Source organism: Plecotus auritus (assembly GCF_963455305.1).
Source record: "Plecotus auritus genome assembly, chromosome: 9".
NCBI classification, from domain to species: domain Eukaryota; kingdom Metazoa; phylum Chordata; class Mammalia; order Chiroptera; family Vespertilionidae; genus Plecotus; species Plecotus auritus.
This window is the reverse complement of record NC_137783.1, coordinates 121,317,265-121,343,645: the sequence shown is the minus strand read 5'-3', so window position 1 is coordinate 121,343,645 and position 26,381 is coordinate 121,317,265. Positions and strand designations below refer to the sequence as shown.

General features: G+C 39.5%; 1 protein-coding gene across 3 annotated transcripts in view; it reads left to right on the top strand.

The window, feature by feature from the left end:
- The first annotated feature begins 1,310 nt into the window (after positions 1-1,310).
- The window catches only part of RRAS2 (RAS related 2), an 86,639-nt gene continuing 61,568 nt past the window's right edge, over positions 1,311-26,381 (top strand). Inside the window, exon 1 of one of the 3 annotated variants that reach the window (XM_080643055.1) lies at positions 1,311-1,724. In XM_080643055.1, the coding sequence (XP_080499181.1) occupies positions 1,617-1,724 (108 nt within the window). In that variant the 5' untranslated portion in view covers positions 1,311-1,616. Of the gene's footprint in view, positions 1,725-1,835; positions 2,267-26,381 lie in introns of those variants that run through there. The other 2 variants (XM_080643054.1, XM_080643053.1) reach the window with 2 other exon arrangements.

The following is a 26,381-nucleotide window of genomic DNA, read 5'->3' as shown; positions in this document are numbered from 1 at the left end:
CTGCTGCATTCTACTGGTTCCAAGAGAGTCACTAGGTTATGTCCAATGAACTTGCAGTCATGTTCCAAAACTGCCATAAATGCCAAAATGTCAGACGCTGTTGTATTAACTCATTTGATTTTTATTAAAAAAAAAAAACAACACAAAAAAACAACACCTCAAGGTAGGTAGTCTTAGCCTTCTTATTTACACAGGTTAAATAAGTTCCCAGTATCACACCATTATTGAAAGAGCTAGGATTCGAATCCAGTCTGGCCCCAGAACCCATCTCTACTAACTTACACCACCTCTACATAGAGCTGTGATTCCTGCTACATTCTGATAAGCTGCCATACACATAGATAATCCCTTTTCATTCACAATCAGTGGTATGCAAACTCCCAATACATTTACAATCATGTGACACAATTCTTACCTTCCGAGCTCTGACTTTTGCATATGTGGTTTCCTTTCCCTGGAATACTTTTATTCCAATTATCTGTTTGCCTATATGCCCTATATCATTTAGTATTCAGGTCTTTCAGGGCGCTTTCCCTGATTACCCAGCGCTGGGGTGAGTGCTTTTCCTATGGGTGCACATGCCACCAGGGCAGTTACTTTGCCTGTTGTCCTGGCTGTCTCTCCCATTGGACTCTAAGTTCCCCGAGGGCAGGGACATTGTTTTATTCACGAAAAGGATCTCCAACACAGTGCCTGGTATGTAGTGTGCAAATAAGTACACACTATCTCTCACACCCATACTCCTCAGCTACATTACTATACATTTCCCACACATAAACACAGACACTAAGACACTCTCCTGACACACACAAAATCTGTCATATTCACTCTTGCCCAAGCACGCTCAATCACTGTGACTTATTATCCCCCATGCTCAGTCTCGGTCACAGTCCTCACCCACTGTCACCACCACAAGTTCATCACACACAATTACTGCGACACAGCTCTGATCCTCAATCACTGACACATACTGTTCTTCAATCATGTCACCGTCTGTACTCTTAAAAAGGCTATTTACTCTCCTGCAAATTGAGTTAAGATCACAACAGCTCTATTTTTCACACATGCCTTCACATACTGTATTTTTTTTCATCCATATAACCCCTGACATACGGAATTATGGTCACATACTATCTATTGTCTTCTTCCCATTCCCACTTGACACCCTCTCTCACTCACACTCACGCGCGCACGCACACACTCAACAAGGGCAGCCCTGGAGGTCTCAGCTCTGGGGCAGCTCCGGAATCTCGCGCGGCGCCGCCCCGCCCCCTCATGCATATGCAGCACCAGCCCAGCAGCCCGGCCCCCAGACGGCCATTTGTAGCGGCGCTGGAGGCTGGTTCGGCAGGCGCTGCGGAGACGTGTGGACTCGCGCGCCCCTCGGTCGCTGGTGCCCCTAGCCTCTGCGGTCACCCCGCTTCTCCGCGCCTCGGGCGGGACTCGGCCAGCCGGGGCGCCGCGCTGCCGCCCGCACCGGCCTTCCCAGCAGCTCCGGGCGTCCGGGACCCCCGCCCGCCCGCTCGCCCGCAGCCCGCCGGCCGCACACGTCTCCGGAGCCGGGCCTAGGGCGGGCGGCGGCTCGGCGTGGCCGGGCTGGGCTCGGCGGTGTCCCCATGGCCGCGGCCGGCTGGCGGGACGGCTCCGGCCAGGAGAAGTACCGGCTCGTAGTGGTCGGCGGGGGCGGCGTGGGCAAGTCGGCGCTCACCATCCAGTTCATCCAGGTGCCTGGAGCGGGCCCGCCGGGGGCGGCCGGGGGGCGGCGGGCAGGGGCTCTCGTACCTGTGGCGGGGCGGCCGCCGCGACCCCGCCCCGGAGGCGCCGCGCGGGCGGGGGACGCGGGGCCGGTCCCGTCCTCCTACCCTGCGGCCGCCGCGCTGCGCTCCTGTTTGCCCGGCGCCCTGCTCGCGTCCCGGGAGTCGTGCTTCTCAGGAATGTGGCCGGGAGGGCGGAGCTGGGAGGGTAGGAAGCGCCGATCCACCTTATCGCTCCGGCAGGGGCCCGAGCCCTGCGGGGAGGCAGCGCCGCCACGCCGGGCTTCCTGCCCGGAGAACCGGGGCGTCGGGCGCGCGGCTGGATGGAGCCCGGCCCGTTGCGTTTCCAGCTGCCCGGCCGTCTCCTGCCCCGTCGGTGCGATCGCAGTGGCAACTTGGCCGCGGTTCCGCGTGGTCTCCGGGCTTCTCTGCGCCCGCCGAGCCGGAGCTGCCCGCTTCAAGCAGTGTGCTTCTCTTTGTGTGTGCGTGTGCTTTCCTTTTTAAGTATTCTGGTAGGTAATATGCCCGGGTGGGAGTGTGGGATAATGCCCCAGGGAAATGGTGGCTTCGAGGAAGTTAAGAATGTTCTTCGATACGGGTGAGACCATTTCCTAGGAATTCCTGATGCCTTCCTCCTCCTGGCCGTGCCAAGGTGAAGTTTGGGATGGGCCAGACTAGGAGGTGACCGACCGAGTGGAGCGGAGCGTTCTGTGTCTGTTCAACCACCGTCTCCCCCACCCCCAACCCTCTGGTAGCTGAAGGCGGAGAGTAAGGGATGGAAAAGAAAAGGGAGGTGGAATTCTTCATTCTTGAGATTTGCTCTGGTGAGAGGTTCGACTGATCTTTTTTGGGATTTAAAAAAGAGAGAGAGAAATCCAGTTATCTCTCTGCTTTTGTCAACCTAAAAGGTGTGGCTTAAGCTGGGAGAGAACGAAGGTACCCCGTTATAACAAGTAACAAAGATATTGGTATATCAATGAGTACTCTTAAGATTCTTTGGTGAAATATTTTTTTCTGGCTTACGTTTCACCCGTTTGTTATCAATAGTGGCATTAGAATACAGAGTACTGAAACATAAATGAGATTATTACCTTTCACCTTGACTAAATGAGCAGTAATTGACGTTATGCTACTTCAAGGTATTAAAGACTGCTGCTTAAACCTTTGTATCCAGGAAGAGAAGATGTTTATGTAATGAGCATTTGCAGTATGCTCATTAGTGGGTTAAAAAATTACACTTACGAGGTGAGATTGGTTTAAGTTTTAGCAGGCTGCAGAATCAGGGACGCCGTCATGTTGCTGTTTCCCTAGGCGCAGTGGTCGGCAAACTCATTAGTCAACAGAGCCAAATATCAACAGTACAACGATTGAAATTTCTTTTGAGAGCCAAATTTTTTAAACTTAAACGTCTTCTAACGCCACTTCTTCAAAATAGACTCGCCCAGGCCGTGGTATTTTGTGGAAGAGCCACACTCAAGGGGCCAAAGAGCCGCATGTGGCTCGCGAGCCGCAGTTTGCCGACCATGGCCCTAGGGCTAAGAGAGACTTGCAGTAACTGGTGGCAAAGCAGAACAATTTATAGCTAACCCTTTCTTTGGGGGCTGCAGTTAATGGGGCAGGAGGGGAGTTGTCCTGGAGTGAGAGTAATCTTGGGTTCTGAATGTATTTGAATCTGAATGTAAGTGAATTATTTAATTAAGGAATTGGACCTTTTGTTTTTGGAAATAATATTAGAAGCCATTAGGAAAGTGGAATTGCTGGCTTTCTAATGATTTTCTAGAATTCATTTGTTAAAGAAATGTCTCCTTTATGAATAGGAATATACCTAGGTGCTCTAGATGATATAGAAGAAATAGAGGAGCCATGTATGCTTGAGGAAGACATGCATTTATACATAGAGAAATAGTGTGAGCTTTGAGTCATAGACTTGAATGCCTGGTCTTGCTATGTTACTTATTCACTGTGAGAACATGGCCAAAATATGTATATAGCTTCTCCTAGCCTCAGTTTTATCTTCAGTAAAACGGGTCTGATCACATTCTTTAAGTTATGGGAACCTTCTTAGCATTGTCTTGTGTGAGTATGGGAAGTCATGCTAGCTTTGAGTGAGGAGGCAGTCAGGGAGGGTAGTGTGATAGGTGACATGGGGCCAGTGAAAGGGAGAAACATGGGTTCTGATTTTGAGGAGACTTTCTGGAGAGTCAGGAGCCAAACCACCTGGATAGAGTGTTTCATTTTGACTTGCGTATGTGCCTTACCAGAATTAAACCTGTCACCTTTTGGTATACAGGATGATGCTCTAACCAACTCCAGCCAGGGCCACCTGGATAGAGTGTTAGCTCTGTGTAATCTTAGGCAAATTTTACTTAACCTGTCTGTATCTCAGTTTCCCCATCTGTAAACTGGGGAAATAGGAAGTATGAAGTACCACTCTTACGAAAATTAAATGAATTACTATATGTCAAGAGACGAGAACACTGTCTAGTACACAGTAAAGCTACAGGCATAAGATTATTGATAGATTATGGAGCTAACATGACTATCATCTTTACTTAATAGAGCTACTATTTATTGTCTGACTCCTGGGAAATTAAAATTCTGCTGTGATTGTCTAGCAGTAGTAATTGGAGGGAGAAGAGACGGCTGAAGGATAATAATCTTAACAAGTTGAAGTCAGTTCTCTTTGGAGGAGATCAGGATGGCATAAATTGGTTTTATTTATTTTTTAAGACTCCTGAGATTAAAAAACTGTTTTTTATAAGGTTCAATATATATTTTTTTCTTTTATAATCTTGAGCAGAAAAAATATAATAAATTTGGGAGTGGAGAAGTTAAAAACAACTTTGCCTTTAGCCCTGACTTTAACTTTAGATTTACTTGTTGCCTTATAGGCATATGAAGAGGTGCAAAATTAGGAAATTAAAGCAATAATTACTTAATTGAGGTGCATTTGAAAATGAATATAAATGTGGTAAAAATGTAAAATTTTATGTTAAGAATATATGTGTTTATGTGACCTTTCTGTTGTTCATAGTTGTGTGTGTTTTTTTAAAATATATTCTTATTGATTTCAGAGAGGAAGGGAAAGGGAGGGAGAGAGAATCATTGACCTGATGCCTCCTGCACGCCCTCTACTGGGGATGGAGCCTGCAACCCCAGCATGTGCCTTGACCAGAATCAACCTGGTATTCTTCAGTCCTCGGGCCAACTCTCTATCCACTGACCCAAACCAGCTAGGGCTGCTGTTTATAGTTTTTTGGAAAAAGTTTTAGGTTCTGTTGGTCAATAGAATACCCAAATGGTTAGTAAACTCCAGCCAAAAAATGATCTTAACATTGTACAAAGTGAAGTAGAGAGAGCATTTAATATCTGGGTTCTAAGCCTCCCTACTCAGGTAGAACTGGGGGATATCTTAATCTCCCTAATCTTTTCAAGCTTCAGTTTCTTCATTAAATATCGAGTTTGGTCGAACAAATCTCTGCATCTTTCAAATTCAAGGTCCTTTCTTACTCAGTTAACTAGCTGTGTGTTTTGGGTCAAGATCCTTAGGTTCTCCAAGCCTGATTCTCTATATGAAAAGGGAACTAGTAGTAGTACCTGTAGGACTTCTGGGAGAAAATGATATAAAGCATGCAAATCATTTAGCACAGTGCCATCTACAGAGTAAGTAAATAATTGTTACCTGGTTTCATTTGCTGTTACTTCTGTATCTTGTTCCTCCAAAACAAAATTTGTAATTTGTTCATTTTTCCTTAACACATGATCTGGTTTTTTAAGTCTTCAACCCTCTCCTCCCCCTTCCCACCCAACCTCCTAATTCCCTCCTCACTTTTTGTGGTTATTTAGGTGATAAATGTTGATCCCATTTTGAGTTGGGGAAATTCTTTTTATTACTTGGGGGTTAATTTTGGGAAGTAATGGAGGAATCATTGGGGTTTTGAGTTAATGCTAATCTAGCAACTTTGAGAAGAGACCAAACATTTTTTACAGAATTAGAGAGGAATTTCCCAGTTTCTGGTCTTCGTTTAGCAACCTTTTATTCAGCAGTTTGTCAGATTTTGAGCTATGTTGGGGGTAGCTGATTTCTCACATACTGAGTTTTAGTCTTACAATCTGTTAGTCTGGACCTGACTCAGACATTGCTTTTTCCTCAAGTTTGTCTTTTACTGAGTGCTTTTTCATGGCTCTTTCCTGGGACAGATCCTGAAAGAGACTTCAAGACTCATGTGTTTGTGTTCTCAATTAATTGATCCATGTGTGAAGGTGTAGATTCCCAAATTGCTGTTTCCTTGCTACATCTTGAAGACATCCTGCAATTATAAATCACTTAAAGTTATTTTTATCTGAATTTGAAACCATACTGTAGACTTATTTTTAGAGTGCAATTACTGTTTTACATTTTCAGAGTAATTTACAAACGAATTCTTAGCATTGAAAAATAAGACATCTCTCCCCATGGTGGTGGATACTAGAGATTTCCTTATTTTGGTAACAGTTGAAGTGATTCTGCTGACAATTACTAGATACAAATGCTAGGTACTCAAGGAAGAACACTGTCTTCTTCCTTTTTTTTTTTTTTTTTTTAAAAAAAAACAATGTTTTTATTGATTTTAGGGAAAGCAAGGGAGAGGAGAGAGAAACATCAATTGGCAGCCTTCTCTCCCCTCCCTCAACACACACACACACACACACACACACACACACACACACACACACGAGTTTGCAACCCTTGTGCCCTGACCTGGAATCAAATTGGCAACCTCAAACAGGCAACCTCTCTGGGCACACCAAGTGAGCTACACCGGCCAGGGCAACACTGTCGTCTTATTATTATTTTTTTTAACAACTTAGTTTTTGTTTTTTTTTTTAAAAAATGTATTTTATTGATTTTTTATAGAGAGGAAGGGAGAGGGATAGAGAGTTAGAAACATCGATGAGAGAGAAACATCGATCAGCTGCCTCCTGCACACTCCCCACTGGGTATGTGCCCGCAACCAAGGTACATGCCCTTGACCGGAATCGAACCTGGGACCCTTGAGTCTGCAGGCCGACACTATCCACTGAGCCAAACCGGTTAGGGTGCAACACTGTCTTCTTAATAGAGGTTGACTACTTTTGTCAGAGGAGAAACAAGGAAATTCTAACCTACGATTTTTCTTATTCTCATCTCTGTTTTTTTTTGTGTGTGTGTGTCCTCCTGTGATGGAGAAGTTGCAGGAGTGTAGTGGGGACATGTCTGCTGAGTAGTTCAAGAACCTGCTTTTGACAGGCAGCTAACTACTGGGAAGGTGTTTTTAATCCATCTGTGTTGTTGAAGTGTCCTGGGTCTTTCCCAAGTTTTGAAATGAAAGTAGTCTGTTTAATTCACCTAGGAAAATACATGCTAACTTTAAAAGTGGGGAAGGGTAGAGAAAGACTTTTTTAAAACCAGTACTGTTTTCTTTTTAATTTATTAAAGGTTCCTTTTTCAAAATAAAATTGATCTCTTAAAATTGAAACAGACTTTGTGATGATGCTACATTTCTTTCTTTTTTTTTTGTATGGAAAAATAGAAGTACCTGTACGGTATTCTACTGTGCCCTCCTTACTGAAAAGTGCTAAAGAGTAAAGGACTTTCTCTCTATTCGTAGACAGTGTGGAGTTAATAGTCATTGAATCTTCTTGAAAGGCCTTGATCTTGAATTACTTTGGGTAGAGCCACTGAGTCTGTGTTTGGGATTGAATTTTAGTTTAAAGTAATGTCCTTGGTAGGCCTCTGATTTCTGTTTTGCAAAGAGAAATGTCTCTCAGGCTTTTATGAGAAAGACAAAGATTTATATATTTATTCACATATTTTTGGTATGGTTCTGAAAGAAGCAAAGAAATATAAGTTGTTAAATTGTGCTAATGGGGATATAATTAGACTGAGTTTCTTGTTACCTTGTAAATTTTGTTTTATTTTTAGTGATTTATGAAAGCAATGTGATTGTTTATTGGTTACATAGCAGTAAATAGCATTGTCTTACTTTAATTAAAACTTTTATAGTCACAGAATTTGTTGTTTGTATATATTAGCTTAATATTGCAAACCAACTTATCTTGTCTCCTCATATGGTGATTTTTTTTCCCCTAGGTAGAGCTTTGTTTACAAGTAACAAATGTTCAGTACTAGAAATAGGTATACAACTGTCAAAATCACACCCAGTGTTGCTTAAAAAAACACAAAAAACTTTACCTAGATTTTCTCAAAGCTAACATTTTACCATATCTGTTTCATCCTTCCCTCCCTATATATACACAGCTTTTATTATGAATTAGTAGAGTGTAAGTTGAAGACATGCCGTTATTTTTAAATACCTCCATGCAGATTTCCTAAAAATAGGGACATTTACTTATGTAAACATAGTATATAACCAAAATCAGAAACTAGATTATATATTGCTAATCAAATATGCAGAACTTTTTTCAAATTTTGCAAAATGTCCCCCAAATGACCTTCATAGCAAAAGAAAATCTCAGATTATACGGTACATTGTTTCCATGTCTTTAAATTTGGAACAGTTCTTTAGTCTTCGTGTTTTATAACAATGACATTTTTGAAGAATACAGGTTAGTTGTTTGCAGAGTTCCCTCAGTTTGAGGTTGCTTCTTTATGGTTCGATTCAGGTTATGCATTTTGGAGGCACGAATAACACAGAAATGATGGTTTCTACTCAGTGCATTGTATCAGGAGACATAAGGTACATTTTGACTACATGTGTGGTTACCTTTTGACTCAATTATCCCAAATTTAGGAATTTCATGAAGATACACTTCCAACAGTATTAAAATACACATGCATGAGGTCACAGTGTTGTTTGTATTAAAAAATAATTATAAGCAACCTACAGGATAGGAGAGGGGCTGAATAAGATATGATACATTCACCCAGTGGAACATTATATGCTGCTATATAAAGAATTGGAAAGGTCTCTATGAACTGATGTGGAGTACTTTCCAGGATATATTGTTCATTGAAAAAAAGGATCTACTGTATGTATAGTATAATACCTTTTGTGTAAAAAAGAGGGGAAATAAAATACATATATATTTGTTTATTGGGACAAAAACAGTGTAGGAAGGAGAAATTACTGAGATTGGTTACCCATAGGGGGTAGGTGGGAATGGGAGTGGCAGCCCTCCTGAGGATACCTTTCTGACTTTTGGAACCATGTTTACATATTCAGTATGTAAGTAGCAAACACCAATAAAATCAAGTGATGAAGAAAAACACACCCTAAGGTAGACTACATACAGAAACAAGTGAACCAAACCTTTTTTCAAAGAACAACATAACCACACTGAAGTGTGTGTGTCAGGGGGACAACTCAGTAACTTTGAACCTGGATTTGGACTATGTCCTTAGGATGAGGACCAAAAAAAAAAAAAAAAAACCAACAACAACAAAAAAAAAAACAAAAAGAAAAAAACCCTAAAAACCCTCCTTCAAACAAACATTGAACCCTATCTAGTTAAAGGCTTTTCTTTTTTTGGTCACAGAAGCATGGGTTTGCAATTTTGAAACAGTTTTCTGTACTTGGATTAAGCAAATAAATAAATATAATTCTGGAAAACGGAAGCCACATTTTTTCACTGTTGGAGAAAGATAAATGTGGGAAGGGGGAGGCCTAGAATGAACTCTGATGTTTGATTGGAATTGAAGATGTTAGCATGAACTCATGGCTGAAAATGTATATGGATAGATAGATATAGAAATAGATGTGTGTGGATATACATACACACATCTATATATCTTTTTGCCAACTCTGTCTGCTGAGAGGGCTTAGAAACAATGGGCACTCCATTAGCAGGGAAAACAGATAGAGCCAGACCTTGGTTTCTGAGTACCAATCTTTACTAAGAGGAAACTTGGTGAAATGACTGATCCCAGGGCTGAGGCAGGGAAAAACAGAAGATGAGCTTGGAGCATCTTGTAGTGCCATAAAGTAAGTGCTTAAAAAAGGAAATGATGGTGGAATGTCAAAGACATACAGCCAATCTGTAAGAACTCCCATTGGTTAACTCTGGGACAATATATCAGCATCAAAATAAATAATGATAGTAATTGATTATTGCCCATAAATAAAGTAAGGATCTATGACTCCATAGTGATAAATAAATGAAGGAGGAAGGGAATTTAAGGTAGAATTCTGACTAGTGAGCATAGAGGAAATGGAATTAGAAAGTCATTTGGCAATCATAACAGTATGCATCATATATGGACGTTAAAACTAGTGGCGGAGACTAGTTGGCCTGGCTCGGTGGTTGAGCGTAGACCTATGAACCAGGAGGTCATGGTTTGATTCCCTGTCAGGGCATATGCCCAGGTTGTGGGCTCGATCCCCAGGAGGGTGCAGGAGGCAGCGGATCAATGATTATCTCTCATCATTGATGTTTCTATTTCTCCCTTCCTCTCTGAAATCAATAAAAATGTATGAAAAAACAAAAACCCTAGTGGCTGAAAGTTTGAGTAGCTAGAGTATCTATCTGCCCATAAAATATTACTAGTTACTAAGGGGAAATCATAACCACAGGAGAGAAACCTGGCTGATATCACCTTGAATGAGTGATCAAAGATCTCTGATGCTGCTTTGAGTAATAGTAGTAATAAGCAGGGTTTGTTTTACTCAGTTATGCTAATAAGATCTGGTCTTCATAAATTATTAAAACTATTCATAGTCTTAAACACTTAATTAGAAAATCAGAATAATAGTGTTTCCAGCTACAGAAAATGAGGAATTTAGCAGTTATGTTTGCTCTTTCATAAATTTTGTGTCCTTATTTAAAGTAACCAAAAGTGTGTGATTGAATTATTTTTAAAAGATTGCTTTTTTTGTCTTTTGTAGTTTATTTTGTTATTATAATAGTAAAAAAAAACCAAAACACAACAACTCAGTGGTATGAATCCCTTCCTCATTTAGGGTTATTGCTTTTGCCAATTCTATCATTCTAACTGGTTTCATGCTTTCAAGCAGTCCTCATCAACAGCTAGTTTTTATAATGAATTGTGATTCAGAGAACACTTTCAAGTATGTTTTACTGAGAAGATTTCTAAGACTATATTTACTTTTACATGCTAACTAATTATTTGGCTGGATATGAAATTATTGGGTCCCAACATTATTGTATTAAAACAGTGGAGGTACTACTTTATGTACCTTTCGTGGCTTTACCTTTATCTGGCTGGTCTCAAGTTTCTATTCTGCAGGAATAACTGGTTTTCTACTTGTATACTTATAACCTTCTCTTATCATTGGAAATGGAAACATTAATAAGGAACGAGAAGTTTTTCTCTGTTCACTAACTTTCCCTGGGAAACAATGAAACACTCTCAGGGAAAGTTTTCCTCTCCATTTCTGTATTCATTTTCTTAATTATCTTGTGAAATACCTGTTACTTGTGCATTGATTCTCTGAAGTATTTATACCATACTAGAGGCCCGGTGCACAAATTTGTGCACAGGTGGGGTCCCTCTGGGTGGCCTGCAGGATTGGGCTGAAACTGGCTTTCTGACATCCCCCGAGTGGTCCCAGATTGTGAGAGGGTGCAGGCCAGGCTGAGGGACCCCACTGGTACACAGTCAGGCCTGGGAGAGACTGCAGGAGGGCTCCAGGGCGTGTCTGGCCCCTCTCTCTCAGTCCCAATCAGCTGGACCCCAACAGTAAGCTAACCTACCGGTCGGAGCATCTGCCCCCTGGTGGTCAGTGCATGTCATAATTACTGGTCAACCAGTCGACTGTCTGCCCTCTGGTGGTCAGTGCACGTCATCGTGAGCAGTTGAGAGGCCTTAGCATAGCATATTATGCTTTGATTGGTTGAATAGTCAACCAGTCACCTGATGACTGGACACTTAGCATATTAGGCTTTTATTATATAGGATTGGCTTAAACTAACTAATGAAAAAGACAGTATCCATTTTAGGAGAATTTGTCAAATTTGCTTTCTGTATTATTGATCTTTTTTTTCTTGTGTGTCAGAATATGTTTTTTTAATTTAGCTGTTCCTTTTTTAAAATATATTTTTATTGGTTTCAGAGAGGAAAGGAGAGGGAGGGAGAGAGAAACATCAATGATGAAAGAGAATCATTGATCAGCTTTCTCCTGCATGCCCTCTACTGGGGATCGAGCCTGCAACCTGGGCATGTGCCCTGACCAGGAATCAAACTGTGACCTCCTGGTTCATAGATCAGTGCTCAACCACTGAGCCACACTGGCCGGTAATCTTAGTTGTTCTTGGTGTTGAAAGTAAAGAACTGGTCATCCCTTAGAATTATTGCAGGCCACTGAGATTTCTATTCTTTTTGATGCCAAACGGCAAGTTGATATAGGAAGCTTCAATTTTTGGAGTAGCAGGATTTCAGCAGATGTAAAATTCTGTTAAATCTGCTAAGACATTCAGCCACATTTGGGTTTTTGGCTGAGAGATATAAATTTGAGATGGTTAAAAGGGATAGTTTTCGAGTTTATTAATCCTTCAAGTCTAAGCTTTCTGCACTGAGACAAGTGGGAGAGTCATGGGCGAGAGGAGATCGAGATCGAGATAGAGAATGTTAAGCTGTAAAATGCAGATCAAGGCAAAGGCTTTTCTTGCTGTAGGTGTAAAAATTGGAATGGTCTAGAAGCAAAAGGAATCCTTCAGAGTGTGTGTGTGTGTATAAGTGTAATTTAAGTATGGTTATTTTATATTGCATAGTGTGTGGAAGTATTTCATGATTTCTATATAAACTTTTATTGTTGCTTTCTCCTTTTCTAAAAAAATGAGATTGATTGCCATCTATCTCTTACTGTAGTGCTATAGATATATGCTATAATTTATATTTTTAAATATATTTTAAAGGAATTGTAGAGAGGACAGAATGTTTTTATTCTTTTACCATCATCACAAAGTCTGGTATCCTTCATGACTTTCAGAAAGGCATGGCAAAACTGATTTTGCATTGTATTCTTTGATAAGAAGTCTTGTGCTTTTTATCAATTTTTAGATAATTTTAATTTGAGTTTGAATATTTTCTTAATTTGAGTAATTTAAACTTGGTGAAGGATTGAATTGATTCTTTTAAAGATTTCTGGCTTTACACAAAAGAATATGACCTGTAAATTTTCTATGTTTTGGATAATTAAGAATTTTTAATTGATTTTTGTAAATATTCCAAGAACATGAGAGAAGAATGAATATTTATTTATGTCATATAAGGTGCAAAGTTTGACAGAAATCTATTGAAATGGAAGTTGTTGATTGTATTATTCAAATATTTTATTATTATTTTTAAATGTATACATATATTTTTTATTGATTTCAGATAGGAAGGGAGAGAGAGAGAGAAACATCAGTGATGAGAATCATTGATCGGCTGTCTCCTGCACACCCCCTACTGGGGATCGAGCCCGTAACCTGGGCATGTGTCCCTGACAGGGAATTGAACTGTGACCTCCTGGTTCATAGGCTGATGCTCAACCACTGAGCCACGCCAGCCCGGCAAGTGTTAGGTCTTGAACAAGACATAGTAAATAAAAAAAGAAAAAAAAAAAGAAAAGGAAATAAAAAAAGGTCTTCGGAATGAGGAGTTGTATTTGTTATGGTTCCATAGCAGCTAGTTACTAAAGAGGACAAAGAACTGGATTTTATAGTTTCTCTGTAATTAAAAGGTTATGTGTATGTGGCATGTGCACATTTGAATGTTGAGTTTTCAAAGTTTTAGCAGTTGGATCCATAGCATTCAGTTTTATTTAAAATAGTCTTTAGAGAAGATAGTCCCATTTTAATCTCTCTCTGAAAATCCTGATTTAGGAAATGTAAAACAGCCTAAAATAGTAAGGTCTAATGATAATATTACTTTTGTTTTATTTCCTAGTGGGTTCTCTCTTAATGTCTTGTTTTTTGTTAAATGATGACATGTGGTTGATCACAACAGTAATTTGTTAGCTGAAAGGGAAAGAGCAGTAAGCAAGTAATGGAGTCAAACTGCAAAGGAAGATTTGTGATAAATGCAACATTAAGTTTCAGAATTCTTGTAAAAAAGATATGTGACTTAAATTTGTAATTGGGTCCCTTTTGCCTATGGAGATGTGTCAATTAAAGTAAGGTAGGGAAATTCACCTTATGCAGGTACTTTAAACTGAGGAAGGAGTGAACTTAAGGTTAGAAAGGACTTGTGGGTTTGGGGAATAAAGAAATGGAAATAAAAATGTAAAATAAAGGTGTAGATCTGATAATTTAATGATATGTAGACATTTACATGAATGGTCATAGTAGTTTAATTGAGTACTATATGAATTTATTATTTTCAGATATTAGCATGGAATTTCCATGCCAACCACTTGGTTTGAATTAGTTACTTTTAAATGATCAAGTTACTTAATGTTAAAATTTTCTTAACCACTGCAGTATTTTATGGTAAAGTGCTTTTCATTCAGTTGAAAGTTAAGAATGGAGTAGGAATTGGTGAAGTTGCAAATTAATAATTCAGACTTCATCAAATGTTGGGTTTGGGGGTTATTTCTTTAGTTCCATGGTCATAATTTTAGCAAGTGTTAAAATGGTGTGGAAAACTTTTACTTCTGTTATAGACTTGTGATTCTCAGTTTTAATTTTACATTTAAAGACACAGGCGTGTATTGTTTAGTTTTCCTCCTTTTTCATATCATTGCAAATTATGTAGTTGGTTAGATTTCTTTGTAGCAGTTTCAGGAAGGAGCCATTCACTCTGCTGGTTAGTCAAATGAAGTTGTCTGACATGGGTTACTTTAGTTTGTGGTTTTAGACAAACAGTACATAGTACACAGCTGTTGCCCCAACAGCTTTGTTCCAGCTGTCTTAGTGGCCTGTCACAAAATACCCCACATTCCTTTTTTTTTTTTCTTTAATGGAAACCCTTGTAATATTCTATTAAAGTGGATCCTAGTAATTACTTTAATGATTTTACTTTTATCCCCATCAATAGCTATTTATTCAGAATGATGCTAAAATGGATTATGTTAATAGATTTAAACTTTGTAATATTTATACTTTTTTGTTGTTGTGAATTAAAGTTGTTGCAGTTTTGAAATATTTATACAAGTTAACATTGAAAAAGGCACCAAACTTAATATCCCCAGGTAACTAGTTGGTATCTGGGTAGAAACTGGCATATTCTAATTTCTTATTTAACCTAGAGTTTGTATTAATTGATTTCAATAGAATTGTAAGGTGAAAAGCTATAATAGTGTGATTATAGAGCTTGTATAGGTAGACTTTAGTTTGTGCTTTTTAAAAATCCGCCCCTGATAATATGTTTTTATTGATTTTTAGGGAGGGAGAGAGGGAGGGAGGATAGGGAGGATAGGACTATGCTCCAACCAACTGAGCCACCTGGCCAGGGCTTTAGTTTGTGTTTTGATAAGGTGGTTGGACTTCAATTCATTTTCCTATCATTCATTCATATATATATATATATATATATATATATATATATATATATACACACACATATATATATATATATCCTATCTAATAAAAGAATAATATGCAAATTAACCATCATTCTGCTACACCCACAAGCCACACCCGCCAGCCAATCAGGAGCGAATATGCAAATAAACCCAACCAAGATGGCTACGGCCACAGAGAGCAGGAGGGAGGCTTGGGTTTCCCCGGCAATGGAGGAAGCCAAGCTTTCCGCCTGCCCTTGCCGGCCTAGGCCTCCACTCAAGGCTACAAAGTTTCAATGATAGAAGATACATAAATCCAAACAGAAATGGCAGCAGCCACAGAACTGGAAAGAGCAGGAGGCTAGGGTTGCCCGCGGCGATGGAGGAAGCCAAGCTTTCCGCACACCCTGGCCTGCCCAGGCCTCCGCTTAAGGCTACAAAGTTTCAATTATAGAAGATAAATAAATCCCAACAGAAATGGCTGCCGCCACGGAGCGAGCAGGAGGCTTGGCTCCGCTCCAGGCTACAAAGTTTCAATTGTAGAAGATAAATAAACCCCAGATACCAGGGCCTCCACTTGGGTCGCCAGGGGGCGTGGCCGGCCTGCAAACCACTACAGGCCCCTCGCCCAGGCCGCCCCACACCCCAAGGGAACCCCCACCCTGATCCGGGACACCCTTCAGGGCAAACCAGCTGGCCCCCACCCGTGCACCAGGCCTCTATCCTATCTAATAAAAGTAATATGCAGATTGACCATCACTCCAACACACAAGATGGCTGTTCCCATGTGGTCAAAGATCCTGCCCCCATGTGGACACAAGATGGCCACCACAAGATGGCCAGCAATGGAGGGCAGTTGGGAGGAACCAGGCCTGCAAGGGAGGGCAGTTGTGGGCGATCAGGCCAGCAGGGGAGGGCAGTTGGGAGGGCCCAGGCCTGTAGGGGAGAGCAGTTGGGGGTGACCAGGCCTGCAAGGGAGGGCAGTTAGGGGTGACCAGGCCTGCAGGTGAGGGCAGTTAGGGGCAAACAGGCTGGCAGGGGAGCAGTTAGGCATCAATCAGGCTGGCAGAGGAGTGGTTAGGGGGTGATCAGGCTGGCAGGCAGAAGCGGTTAGGGGCAATCAGGAAGGCAGGCAGGCGAGCAGTTGGGAGCCAGCAGTCCTGGATTGTGAGAGGGATGTCCGAGTGCCCGTTTAGGCCCAATCCTGGTTGGACATCCCTCGAGGGGTCCCAAATTGGAGAGGGTGCAGGCTGGGCTGAGGGACACCCCCCTCCCCATATATATATATATATATATATATATATATATATATATACTAGAGGCCCGGTGCATGAAATTCGTGCACTTCAGGGGGGGTGTCCCTCAGCCCATCCTGTGCCCTCTCGCAGTCTGGAGCCCTCAGGGGATGTCTGAGTGATGGTGTGGGGAGCGGGCCTAAGCCGTGAGTTGGACATCCTTGGTGCTGCTGCGGAGGTGCGAGATGCTCCTGCCACCACCGCTGCACTCGCCAGCCATGAGCCTGGCTTCTGGCTGAGCAGCACTCCCCCTATGGGAGCACACTGACCACCAGGGGGCAGCTCCTGCATTGAGCATCTGCTTCCTGGTGGTCATTGTGCGTCATAGCGAGCGATCGTTCAGCCTTTGGTCAATTTGCATATTAGCCTTTTATTATACAAGATATATACTGAATTATAATACTAAGAGTTTCAAGTTCTGTTATTTTACTAAGGAACATAGACCTCTGAAGAATATTTTGAATCAGTAATGACTAATGTATATTGAGCATTTTCTTAGACACCATGGTAAAATCTTTATGAGCATTGCCTTATTTAATCTTTACAATTATATCTTTTTTACAGATAGGGAGAGTGAGGCTGAGAGTTTAAATAAATTGCTCAAGATCCCACAATATGACTCAGATGGGACTTGAGTCCCTATTTTCTGATTATAAAATGCCAGAGAAATATATTACCGTGCCCCCCCAAACATATTTTATTTTGAAAACTTATTAATATATTTATCTACCTACCTTAATAATGAAGTCTTTGCCTAAATTTTTCTTTTGAAAGCATTTAAAAAAAATTGATTTTAGAGAGAGAGAGGCAGGGAGAAAGAGAGAGAAACATCGTTTTGTTGTTCCACTTGTTTACACATTTATGGGTTGATTTTTGTATGTGCCCTGACCCTGCAACCTTGGCATAGCAGGAAGGTGACACTCTAACCACTGGACATCTGGCCAGGGCCACGTTTTTCTTTCTTTTTAAAAAATGGTTAGGTTCATGGAACATTTTCCAATTAATTGAAAAATTAGGAGAGCTGGAATTGAAGAGGGAATGAAGTTTCCTTGAAAGTGTCCCTTTGCCTCCCTTTTTCCTCCCTCCTGCCTCCCTGTGACCCATTTCTCAGCACTCCTGTTGTGATGGCTGCTTCTCTTCCCCCATCTGGCAGCCCCCAGAATCCTGCCCCATACCTATTAGTAATTCTGTCTCTCACGCAGTGTACTGGAGAAAGGCAGTGTGATCACACTTAGTCACAGTCTGTGTGAAATACACACTGGTGACTCTTCTGAAGCTGTGTCATCCTTTAGCCAGTACGCCCTTTTAGCTGACTAATTCTTACTCTTCTTTCTAGATGTAAATAAGGCTTTTTATTTCCAACAAGCCTTTCTGAGGGAATATCCAGATTGGACTAGGTGCCCCTCCCATGTGCTTCCATAGTATGCTATGCATGTTTTTCCCTGAACCTTTTGAGAGTAAGCTGTGGAAGTGATGCTGCTTTAGTGTTTAATTCTTAAAGATCAAAAAAGAGTTTTTTATATAACCTTAGTACATTTTTCAACTATTATCTAACTTAATCCAAACTTTACCAATTCTTACAATAATGTCCTTTGTAACAAAAGAAAAAAATATTTTTGGTCCAGAATCCATTCCACAATTGCGTGTTGCAATAATTTTTTTGTCTTTTTAGTCTTAAAGTTATTTGTAAAAATATCCCACAACTTGGGTTGTCTGAATTTTGTTGTTGTTGTTAATCCTCACTGGAGGACATTCTTTTCGTTGATTTTTAGAGAATGGAAGAAGGGGGGTGAGAGGTGGGGAGAGAAAGAGACAGAGACAGAGACAGAGACGTGGACATGGATTAGTTGCTTCCTGCATGCGCCCCAACTGGGCTGGGAACGAACCTACTACCCAGGTATATGCCCTTGACCAGGAAGCGGGCTGACACTCTAGCCACTGAGCCACAGTGGCCAGGCCACCTGATGTTTTCTTTCCATTTGAATCAAATTGTGTAGTTTTGGCAAAAATAGCACAAAAGAAAAGTCTCCAGTACATCATGTTACGGAGGGGCATGTACATTTTTCCTATTGCTGATAATGTAAAATCTGATAACTTAGTTAACCACTGAACAATTAGTAATTGTTCCCTTTGTAATTAATATATATCTTGTGGGTAGAGATACTAAAACCAGATTAATAACTAGTTATTTTCCAGCCTTTGGGGTTGGATATCTTTCTCTTCCTTTAACTCCTCTCTATTCTCCCTTCCTTGTTTCTTAGTTTCCTTCTTTATTGTTACATTTGCTGTCTCCAGTTAACATTGTCCAAAGTGTTTTTTAATGCCCTCAAAGAATGCTTGCATCATACTAATATTTTCTTTAGGGGCAAAAGCCCCCAGTTACTACATTTTCTCTATTTAGTAAAGGGTCTATGTTTTCTTGACTTTGGTTTCTTCATCTATAAAATGAAGGGGCTGAAATAGATTTTATCTAAGGTCCTTTCAGATTCTAAAGTCCTATGGCAAATGAGTTTGTGTTTTAAAAAATGATTTAGATTGTTATATTTTATTTAACCTTTTTTTCATAAGGTTTTTAAAAGGCTGTCTTTATACTTGGTTTTGTACAACATATAAATGTTTCATTGCTTTGGCTTGTAAGAGAACTATCCTTACTTTGACTTGGGCCAAGATATTTTTCACATCTAGATAAGCCTCTTCTCAAGCTGGAAGACAAAGTGGTATTCTTCCCTTTTGATGGGGTAGGGCTGGGAGTGGGGCACTCATCCCCTCAACAGTCTTTAAATAAATCCTGTAATTCCTTAGAGTTTTCTAAATTGTTTAAAACAAAGAAGAGAAGAAAAAAACAATTCAGTCCAATAGTGTTTATTACCTTGAATAACATGATTTATGTATATTTTCTTTTGGAGGGTTTTTCAGAGTTTCTAAAGTGAGAATCTTGAATCAGTGTAGAATTTAGAGCACATTATTTAATTGTAGAATTTTTTCATTATAAACAGACAGAGTAAAGTGTTATTTCAACATTGTTAATAATTTTAAGTTTTGTAGTAGAAGCATTAGGTTAAAATGAATTATAAAAAATTAATTTGGGCACATTTTAACTTTTAAAAAGTATTTTTATAATAACTAGCATTTACTTCTATGATTTACATTTGTCTATACTTTAGTTTTCAGGGACCTTTTGTGTACATGATTTCCTTCCGTACCAGCAACGACCCTTTATGATTGAAAGGCAGTATGACATTGTCATGGTCATCGTTATTTCCATTCTATACATGAGGAAATGGAGGCTTGGAAAGAAGGGATTTACCCAAGGTCCTATGGCAAGTAAACAGTGAAGTAGGATTTATGTTGGTTTTCTGACTCTTAAAATAGAGTTTCTTTTTACTACAGAATTATGAATGTTAGAATGGGACAAAAATGTCAACACTTAAGTAGAGGGAGACTGAAAAAGAGATACATACTCATTTAATGAATAAAATTCTGGAGCACTGAATAGGGGAGAGGGGAAGAGAGGGAAGAGTAAAGGAGGTTTCATCAGAAACACTTGCTGACCTGATATGTTTCTATGAAAATAGTTAATTATGGTGATTGATGAAGATTAGTATGGGGCCAAAGATTAATAATGGCATCTTTCTCTCTAAAATGTACCTAAGAAGACTGAAGTATCCATTCTACAAATATCACTTTTATATAAATGCCTGAGAATGACAAACACCAAATTTAGGTATTGATTACCTCTTGGGGTGGGGAGGTGGAATATATGGTTGAGGGACATATAAGGGCCAATCATATTGTTAATGTTTTATTTCCTAAATTGGGAGGGAGGTATACATACTCTTAATTTTTTTCTTCATAACATTTCCTGAGATATAGTTAACAAGAATGTACTCTGAATTGACTGGAAACTTTTAGCTCTCATTTAGTGTTCAAGGTGTCTTGACTTAGCTGATGCGATACAAGTGTATTCTTTAGGGGTTTTCCTCCAGGGTGGGAAACTGTTTTTTTTCTCGGTGTATTCAAACAACAAATAAAACTTGAGTACAATACTTATTACAGTAATAAGTTCATATTTGAGTTTGTGAGTAAAACTGTCTTGTGTGAATGTGTGTATATAAGTGTGTGCATTGTGATTTGCTTTAAAATCACTATACAGTTTCTAAAGATTTCTCCAGAGCACAGTATCTGATTTCATCTTGGTGGTTACAGGAACTGATGATTAATTTTGCCTTACATTTCCTGTATGAAGAAGTGATACCTTTAACTTTTCCCAGCACAAAATTCTTAATACTATTTGTAGGCATACAAAATGAATGCTCACATAATGTGGTTTTAGGTAGGTATGAGTAAGGATTAAAAGAAAATCTGGAATATCATATATCAGACCCATGATCTGTGCTATACTGTTGACATTTTTTTGGTCATAAAATTTACTCATTTGTAATGTAAATTTGGACTGAGAACATTTTCATCAAGAGTTGATTTGTGTGTGGGGGGGAGGGTGGGGTTAGGATTATTTAGTTATTTAAAAATGTGCTACCTTTTTGGTTGCCTTATGAATGAAAGGAATTTTATTTACAAGTTTGGATGGTCAGAGTATTAGAAAAAATGTTGTTTATCTCAAAGCTTTGCCTTTATTTGGGTACTTCTGATTTTTGGAGAGGTTAGATGGGAAAGCGAAAAGGAATTCTGTGTTCCTTAATGTGAATGTACACTTAGATGTTGCTAATTTCCCCAGTAAAGAAATTTATTGAAAACATGGTTTATACTTTTAAAAAACTTTTTTTGTATACAGGACTCTTTTTGGCAGTTCGGTGAAGCCTATGGATTTTAGAATGCTGCCTTTTAAGTGTATAAAATAAAATAAAATACATAGGATTATAAAAGTAGACCAATTACTTTAAATACAGTTACCAAAATTCTAAAAACGACAGTCTTCCTATTTAACTTGTGTTGAGTGTAAATACCATTTTGAATTATCTGCAACCACTGTTACATGAAGTATCTGTGATTTCTATTGGAAACAGTCCCAGGTATTGCTACAGTGGTTTATTGAAGAAAATGCTAAATTTCAGTTAGAGGTTAGTCAGAAAATATTTTTCTCTGTCCACATTTTTGAAGTTTTAATTCCAAAAACCACTTTTTAAATGCAGTAAAAAACAAACAGGGTTTGGAGCCAGATGACTATGGGGTTGAGTCTCATATTCACTACTTACTATTATATTTTTGCAACTCTGAGCCTTAATTTCCTCACCAGTATAGTTTCCTACCAAACTGTGAAGGTAGATAGAGATGGCAATAGTACTTGTGGGTTTTTAGCATATTATACCTAGAGCACCCACAAAAAAAGCTAGAATCTCACAAGTACTATACCATCTCTATCTACCATCACAGTTTACTGGTATTGTCATTTTACTAGTTTGAGTGAAGTATGAATTTGTTACCTCCTGTTACGCTCCTTTACTCTCCGTTTATAATAGAATTATTTTAAGTATTTCCTCTACAGAAATATAGAACCACATCAGACGTTATTATAATTTTTGCTCCAATTGTCAAGCATACTTTAGACCAGTGGTCAGCAAACTCATTAGTCAACAGAGCGGCAAACCACAGCTCGCAAGTCGCAATTTGCCGACCACTACTTTAGACAATTGGAAAAAAGGAAAGCCCGTCATATTTATCCATATTTTTGCTGTCTTCCTTCCTTCCTTCACAGGGTTTCTTCTTTTATTATTTTCTTTCTGTTTGGAGAACTTCTTTAGCCATTCTTCTACAGTATATTCACTGGTGACAAATTCTCTTATATTTCCTTTATCTTCATTTCTGAAGGCTATTTTTTGGGGTGGGGTGGGGTATAGGATTCTAGGTTGATAGTTCTTTTTGCTCAGCACCTGAAAAATTATGCCACTTCTGGTCTCCATGGCTTCTAATAAGAAATCTGCTGTCATTCTCATTGCTTTTCCTCTAGAAGTAAGGTGTTTTTCTCTGTCTGCCTTCAAGATTTTTTTCTTTGTCTTTAATTTTTAGAAGTTTAATTATGATGTGTCTTGGTGTGGATTTCTTTGTTTTTTTTTTCCTTGTTAGTTTTGTTCAGCTTCTTGAATGTGTAGGCTTCTGTCTTGCCAACTCTGGGAAATTTTTTAGCTATTATGTCTTCAAGTACTTTTTCAGCCCCACTGTACTCTGATATTATGAATGTTAGATCTTCTGTTAGAGTCCCACAGGGCCTTGCATCTCTGTTCATTTTTTTACAGTCTGTTTCTGTTTTTACAGATTGGGTAGTTTTTGTTGTTTTATATTGCAGTCCATTGATTATTTCTTCTTCCCTTCCATTCTGCTATTGAGATCATTTTCTGAGCTTTTTGTTTCGCTTATTCTGTTTTTCAGTTTTTTAAAAAGAATAGTTTATTGGTTTTTAGAGAGAGAGGAAGGGAGAAGAGAGAAACATAGATTAGAAGCATAACATCAATCAGCTGCCTCTGGCACTCCCCCCACTGGGGTTCAAGCCTGTAACCTGAGCATGTGCCCTGATTGGGAATCAAACCAGCAACCCTGGGTGCATAGGACAATGCCCAACCAACTGAGCCACACCAGCCAGGGCTCTTATTTTTTGGTTTTAAGTTTCAGTTTGCTTCTTTATAAGCATATTTGTTTGTTGAAACTTTGATATTTTTGCTGAGTTTTTCCTGCCATTTATTTCAAGTGTGCATGTAAATTGCTGAAACATTTTACAAGACTGCTTTAATGTCTTCATCAGATGATTCTGACATCTCTGTCATCTCTATGTTGGTGTCTGTGCATCATGGTTTTTGTTGTTGTTGTTTTGTCATTTGGTTTGAGATCTTCCTGGTTCTTGGATTTTCTATTGGAACTTGCATGTTTTCGTATTTTATTCTGAGGCTCTGGACCTTACTCAAACCATCTGTTTTAACTGACTCTTTGGTAATGCTCTGGCAAGAGAAGGGAGGTAGAGGTGCTGCCTCATTACTGCCAGGGGAGGTTTATGTCCAGATTCCCCACTCGGCCTTCATTGAAATCTGAGGTGGGAGGACACTCCTTATAACTATTGGGTTGGGAGCAGAAGTCCAGGCTCCCTTCATGATCTGCATTGATGCTGTTGGGAGAGAGAGGTTCATTACTGGCTGGTGGGGGTTAAAGTCCTTGGGTTTTTCTGACACCATCCCAATGGGGTATTGGGGGTGCCTCTTTATAGCCTTGAGTGTGGAATTCTCTAGGCTTCCTGGGCCTTTGCTGGTGGAGGTGGAGGTGGTTATTGTCTACGTTTTCCGTCTTTCTGGGCTGCCCTTTTCCTGGTCCCTTGGCCAGAGAGAGCACACTTTGGCTGGAGTTCTTTTTGTTTGTGCCTGTTAGCATTTCCAGGTCGCAGGCGTTTTTAGCTCCAATTATGGGATTTAAAAAATATATATACGTATATTATTGATTTCAGAGAGGAAGGGACAGGGAGAGAGAGAGAGAGAAACATCAATGAGAGAGAATCATTGATTGGCTGCCTCCTGCACGCCCTTTACTTGGGATGGAGCCTGCAACCTGGGCATGTGCTGTTGACTGGAATCGAACCCGGGACCCTTCAGTCCACAGGCCAACGCTCTACCCACTGAGCCAAACCAGCTAGGGCCAATTCGGGGATTTTTAAGGTAAAAAGAAAACCTGGGGAACTTACCAGGGTATTGTTCCTTGAGTTCCAGAGCATTAGCCTGACTGCATTCTCTCCAACACTCAGATTCTTCTTATGTTTGTTTTACATGCCGTTGACCCTTGAACAACATAGGGGTTGTGGCACCAACAACCATGCAGTAGAAATTCTGCATATAACTTTTGATTCTTCAAAAACTTAACTACTAATAATCTACTGTTGACTGGAAGCCTCATTGATAACCTAAACCAGTGGTCGGCAAACTCAACAGAGCCGCGGTTTGCCGACCACTGACCTAAACAGTCGATTGACACATATTTTGTATGTTATATATATTATATACTGTATTCTTACAATAAAGTAAGCTAGAGAAATGTTATTAACAATGATAAGGAAGAGAAACTACATTTACAATAATACACATATTTATTGAAAAACTCCATGTATAAGTGGATCTGTGCAATTTAATCCTGTGTTGTTCAAGGGTCAACTGTATAATGAGTATCAAGGAGGTTTTTGCTTAGCAGGAGGAATAGGGAAAGTGTGTATACTCCATCTTCCCAGAAGGAAAAGTCCTTTTGAAGTTTTCTTTTTTGGTTATATTAAATAATGTTGTAATTAATATTTTTTCTCTAAAGTTTTTTTGTTTTCTTGTTTCTCTTGACTTTAGATTATTAGCTAAAAAATGAATTCATATTTTTATGCTTCTTGATTCACATTGCCAGTCATAATGTCATTGAACTTAATGAGTTTAGTTCTGTACCTATTGAGTTTGAGCTGCTTCAGGGGCAGCTATGTGAAGGCAGGTATTATCTCTATTTGTAACTAGAAGAGTAGAGTAGGAAAGAAATCATGGTGGAGAGATAGATTTGGGAGTCTAAAGTAATACTAGATTCTTGAAGATTGTTTGCGTAGATGAGGCTTACCCATTTGACTCGGGATGTAACTTGGAAAGGCTGCCATTGAAAAGAAAGAGGGAAGAAGAAAAGGATCAAGATGACTGAAGAGAAGCCACTGGAGAACTGGAGATGAAAACCATGTTAGCTATTGCAGAAACCAAGAGAAGAGAGTTTTGATAATGGTTGAGGGTGTTCAGCAGGACACATGTCTCAGATGGGTATGTAATTTAAGGGTGAAAAGTTAAGATTGGATTAGGCAATGGATAGATTACAGAGAGCAGTGTCAGTAGAATGGTGTGAAAAGAAGCCAGATTACACTGAATGGGAGGGCAAGAAAAATATTGATGGGTGAGAAAGAAGGAAGGCAAAAGCTTGAGGGTGCATGTGAATGTTTTCAAATTTAAAAAAGGAAGTTTCTTGTTTATATGCTGAGGATAAAGATCTGGCACAATAGGAAAAATACTAGAGAAGGGACCTTTAATAGCAGGGACCTTTGAGAAGATGGGAGGAAATTGAATCTAGAGCACAACTGAAGGATTAAAAAAAAGCTGGGTAGGTATAATACCTCCCCTTCCCTCCCCCCCCCACCCTCCTTACAGTGGTAGAAAGGATATTTATATGCATATGATTATGGATGTAGGAGACTTTTTTAGAAACAAGTAAGAACTTGATGGGAATCTCAGCTAGAAATAGGAGGCAAAATAATCTAAATGTACATAGATGCTTTTAAAAAAAGTTTTACCGAAGCCCTGGGCAGGTGGCTCAGTTGGTTAGAGTGTTGGTCAAGGTTGAGGGTTAGATCCCCAGTCATGGCACATATAAAAAGCAACCAATGAATGCATAAATAAGTGGAATAGCAAATCGATGTTTCTTTCTGTCTCTCTTTTCCTAAAATCGGTTTAAAAAAAGTTTTACCCATTAGTAATTTCATAGATTACATTACAGGCTTATGAGAATTGCATATATTTTTTAAAATTTGCTGATACAAGCAATTCTTATATCTTAAAAGAAAAATGGAAACAGGGTGAGCAGACAGTTAAAACACAAAATACTATAAATATTTTAAATTGTTACCCCTCACTGAGTAGCAAAAAATAAAAAATAAAAAGCAAAATAAAACAAAAAACCATAAAAAATTATCAATTGACAAAGGTTGTAAAGGTATGGAGATATGGGTACACTCACACTGCTACTGAAATTGTAAACCAACAAGCTGAATTAAGCCTTACATTTCATATTCTCAGACCCAGTAGTTATTTTTCAAGGAATTTTTTCTGATGAAGTAATTTGCTATATGTGCAAAGATTTACATATAAAGATTTGTGACAGTTTTACTTACAATACAATTTTGGAAATAG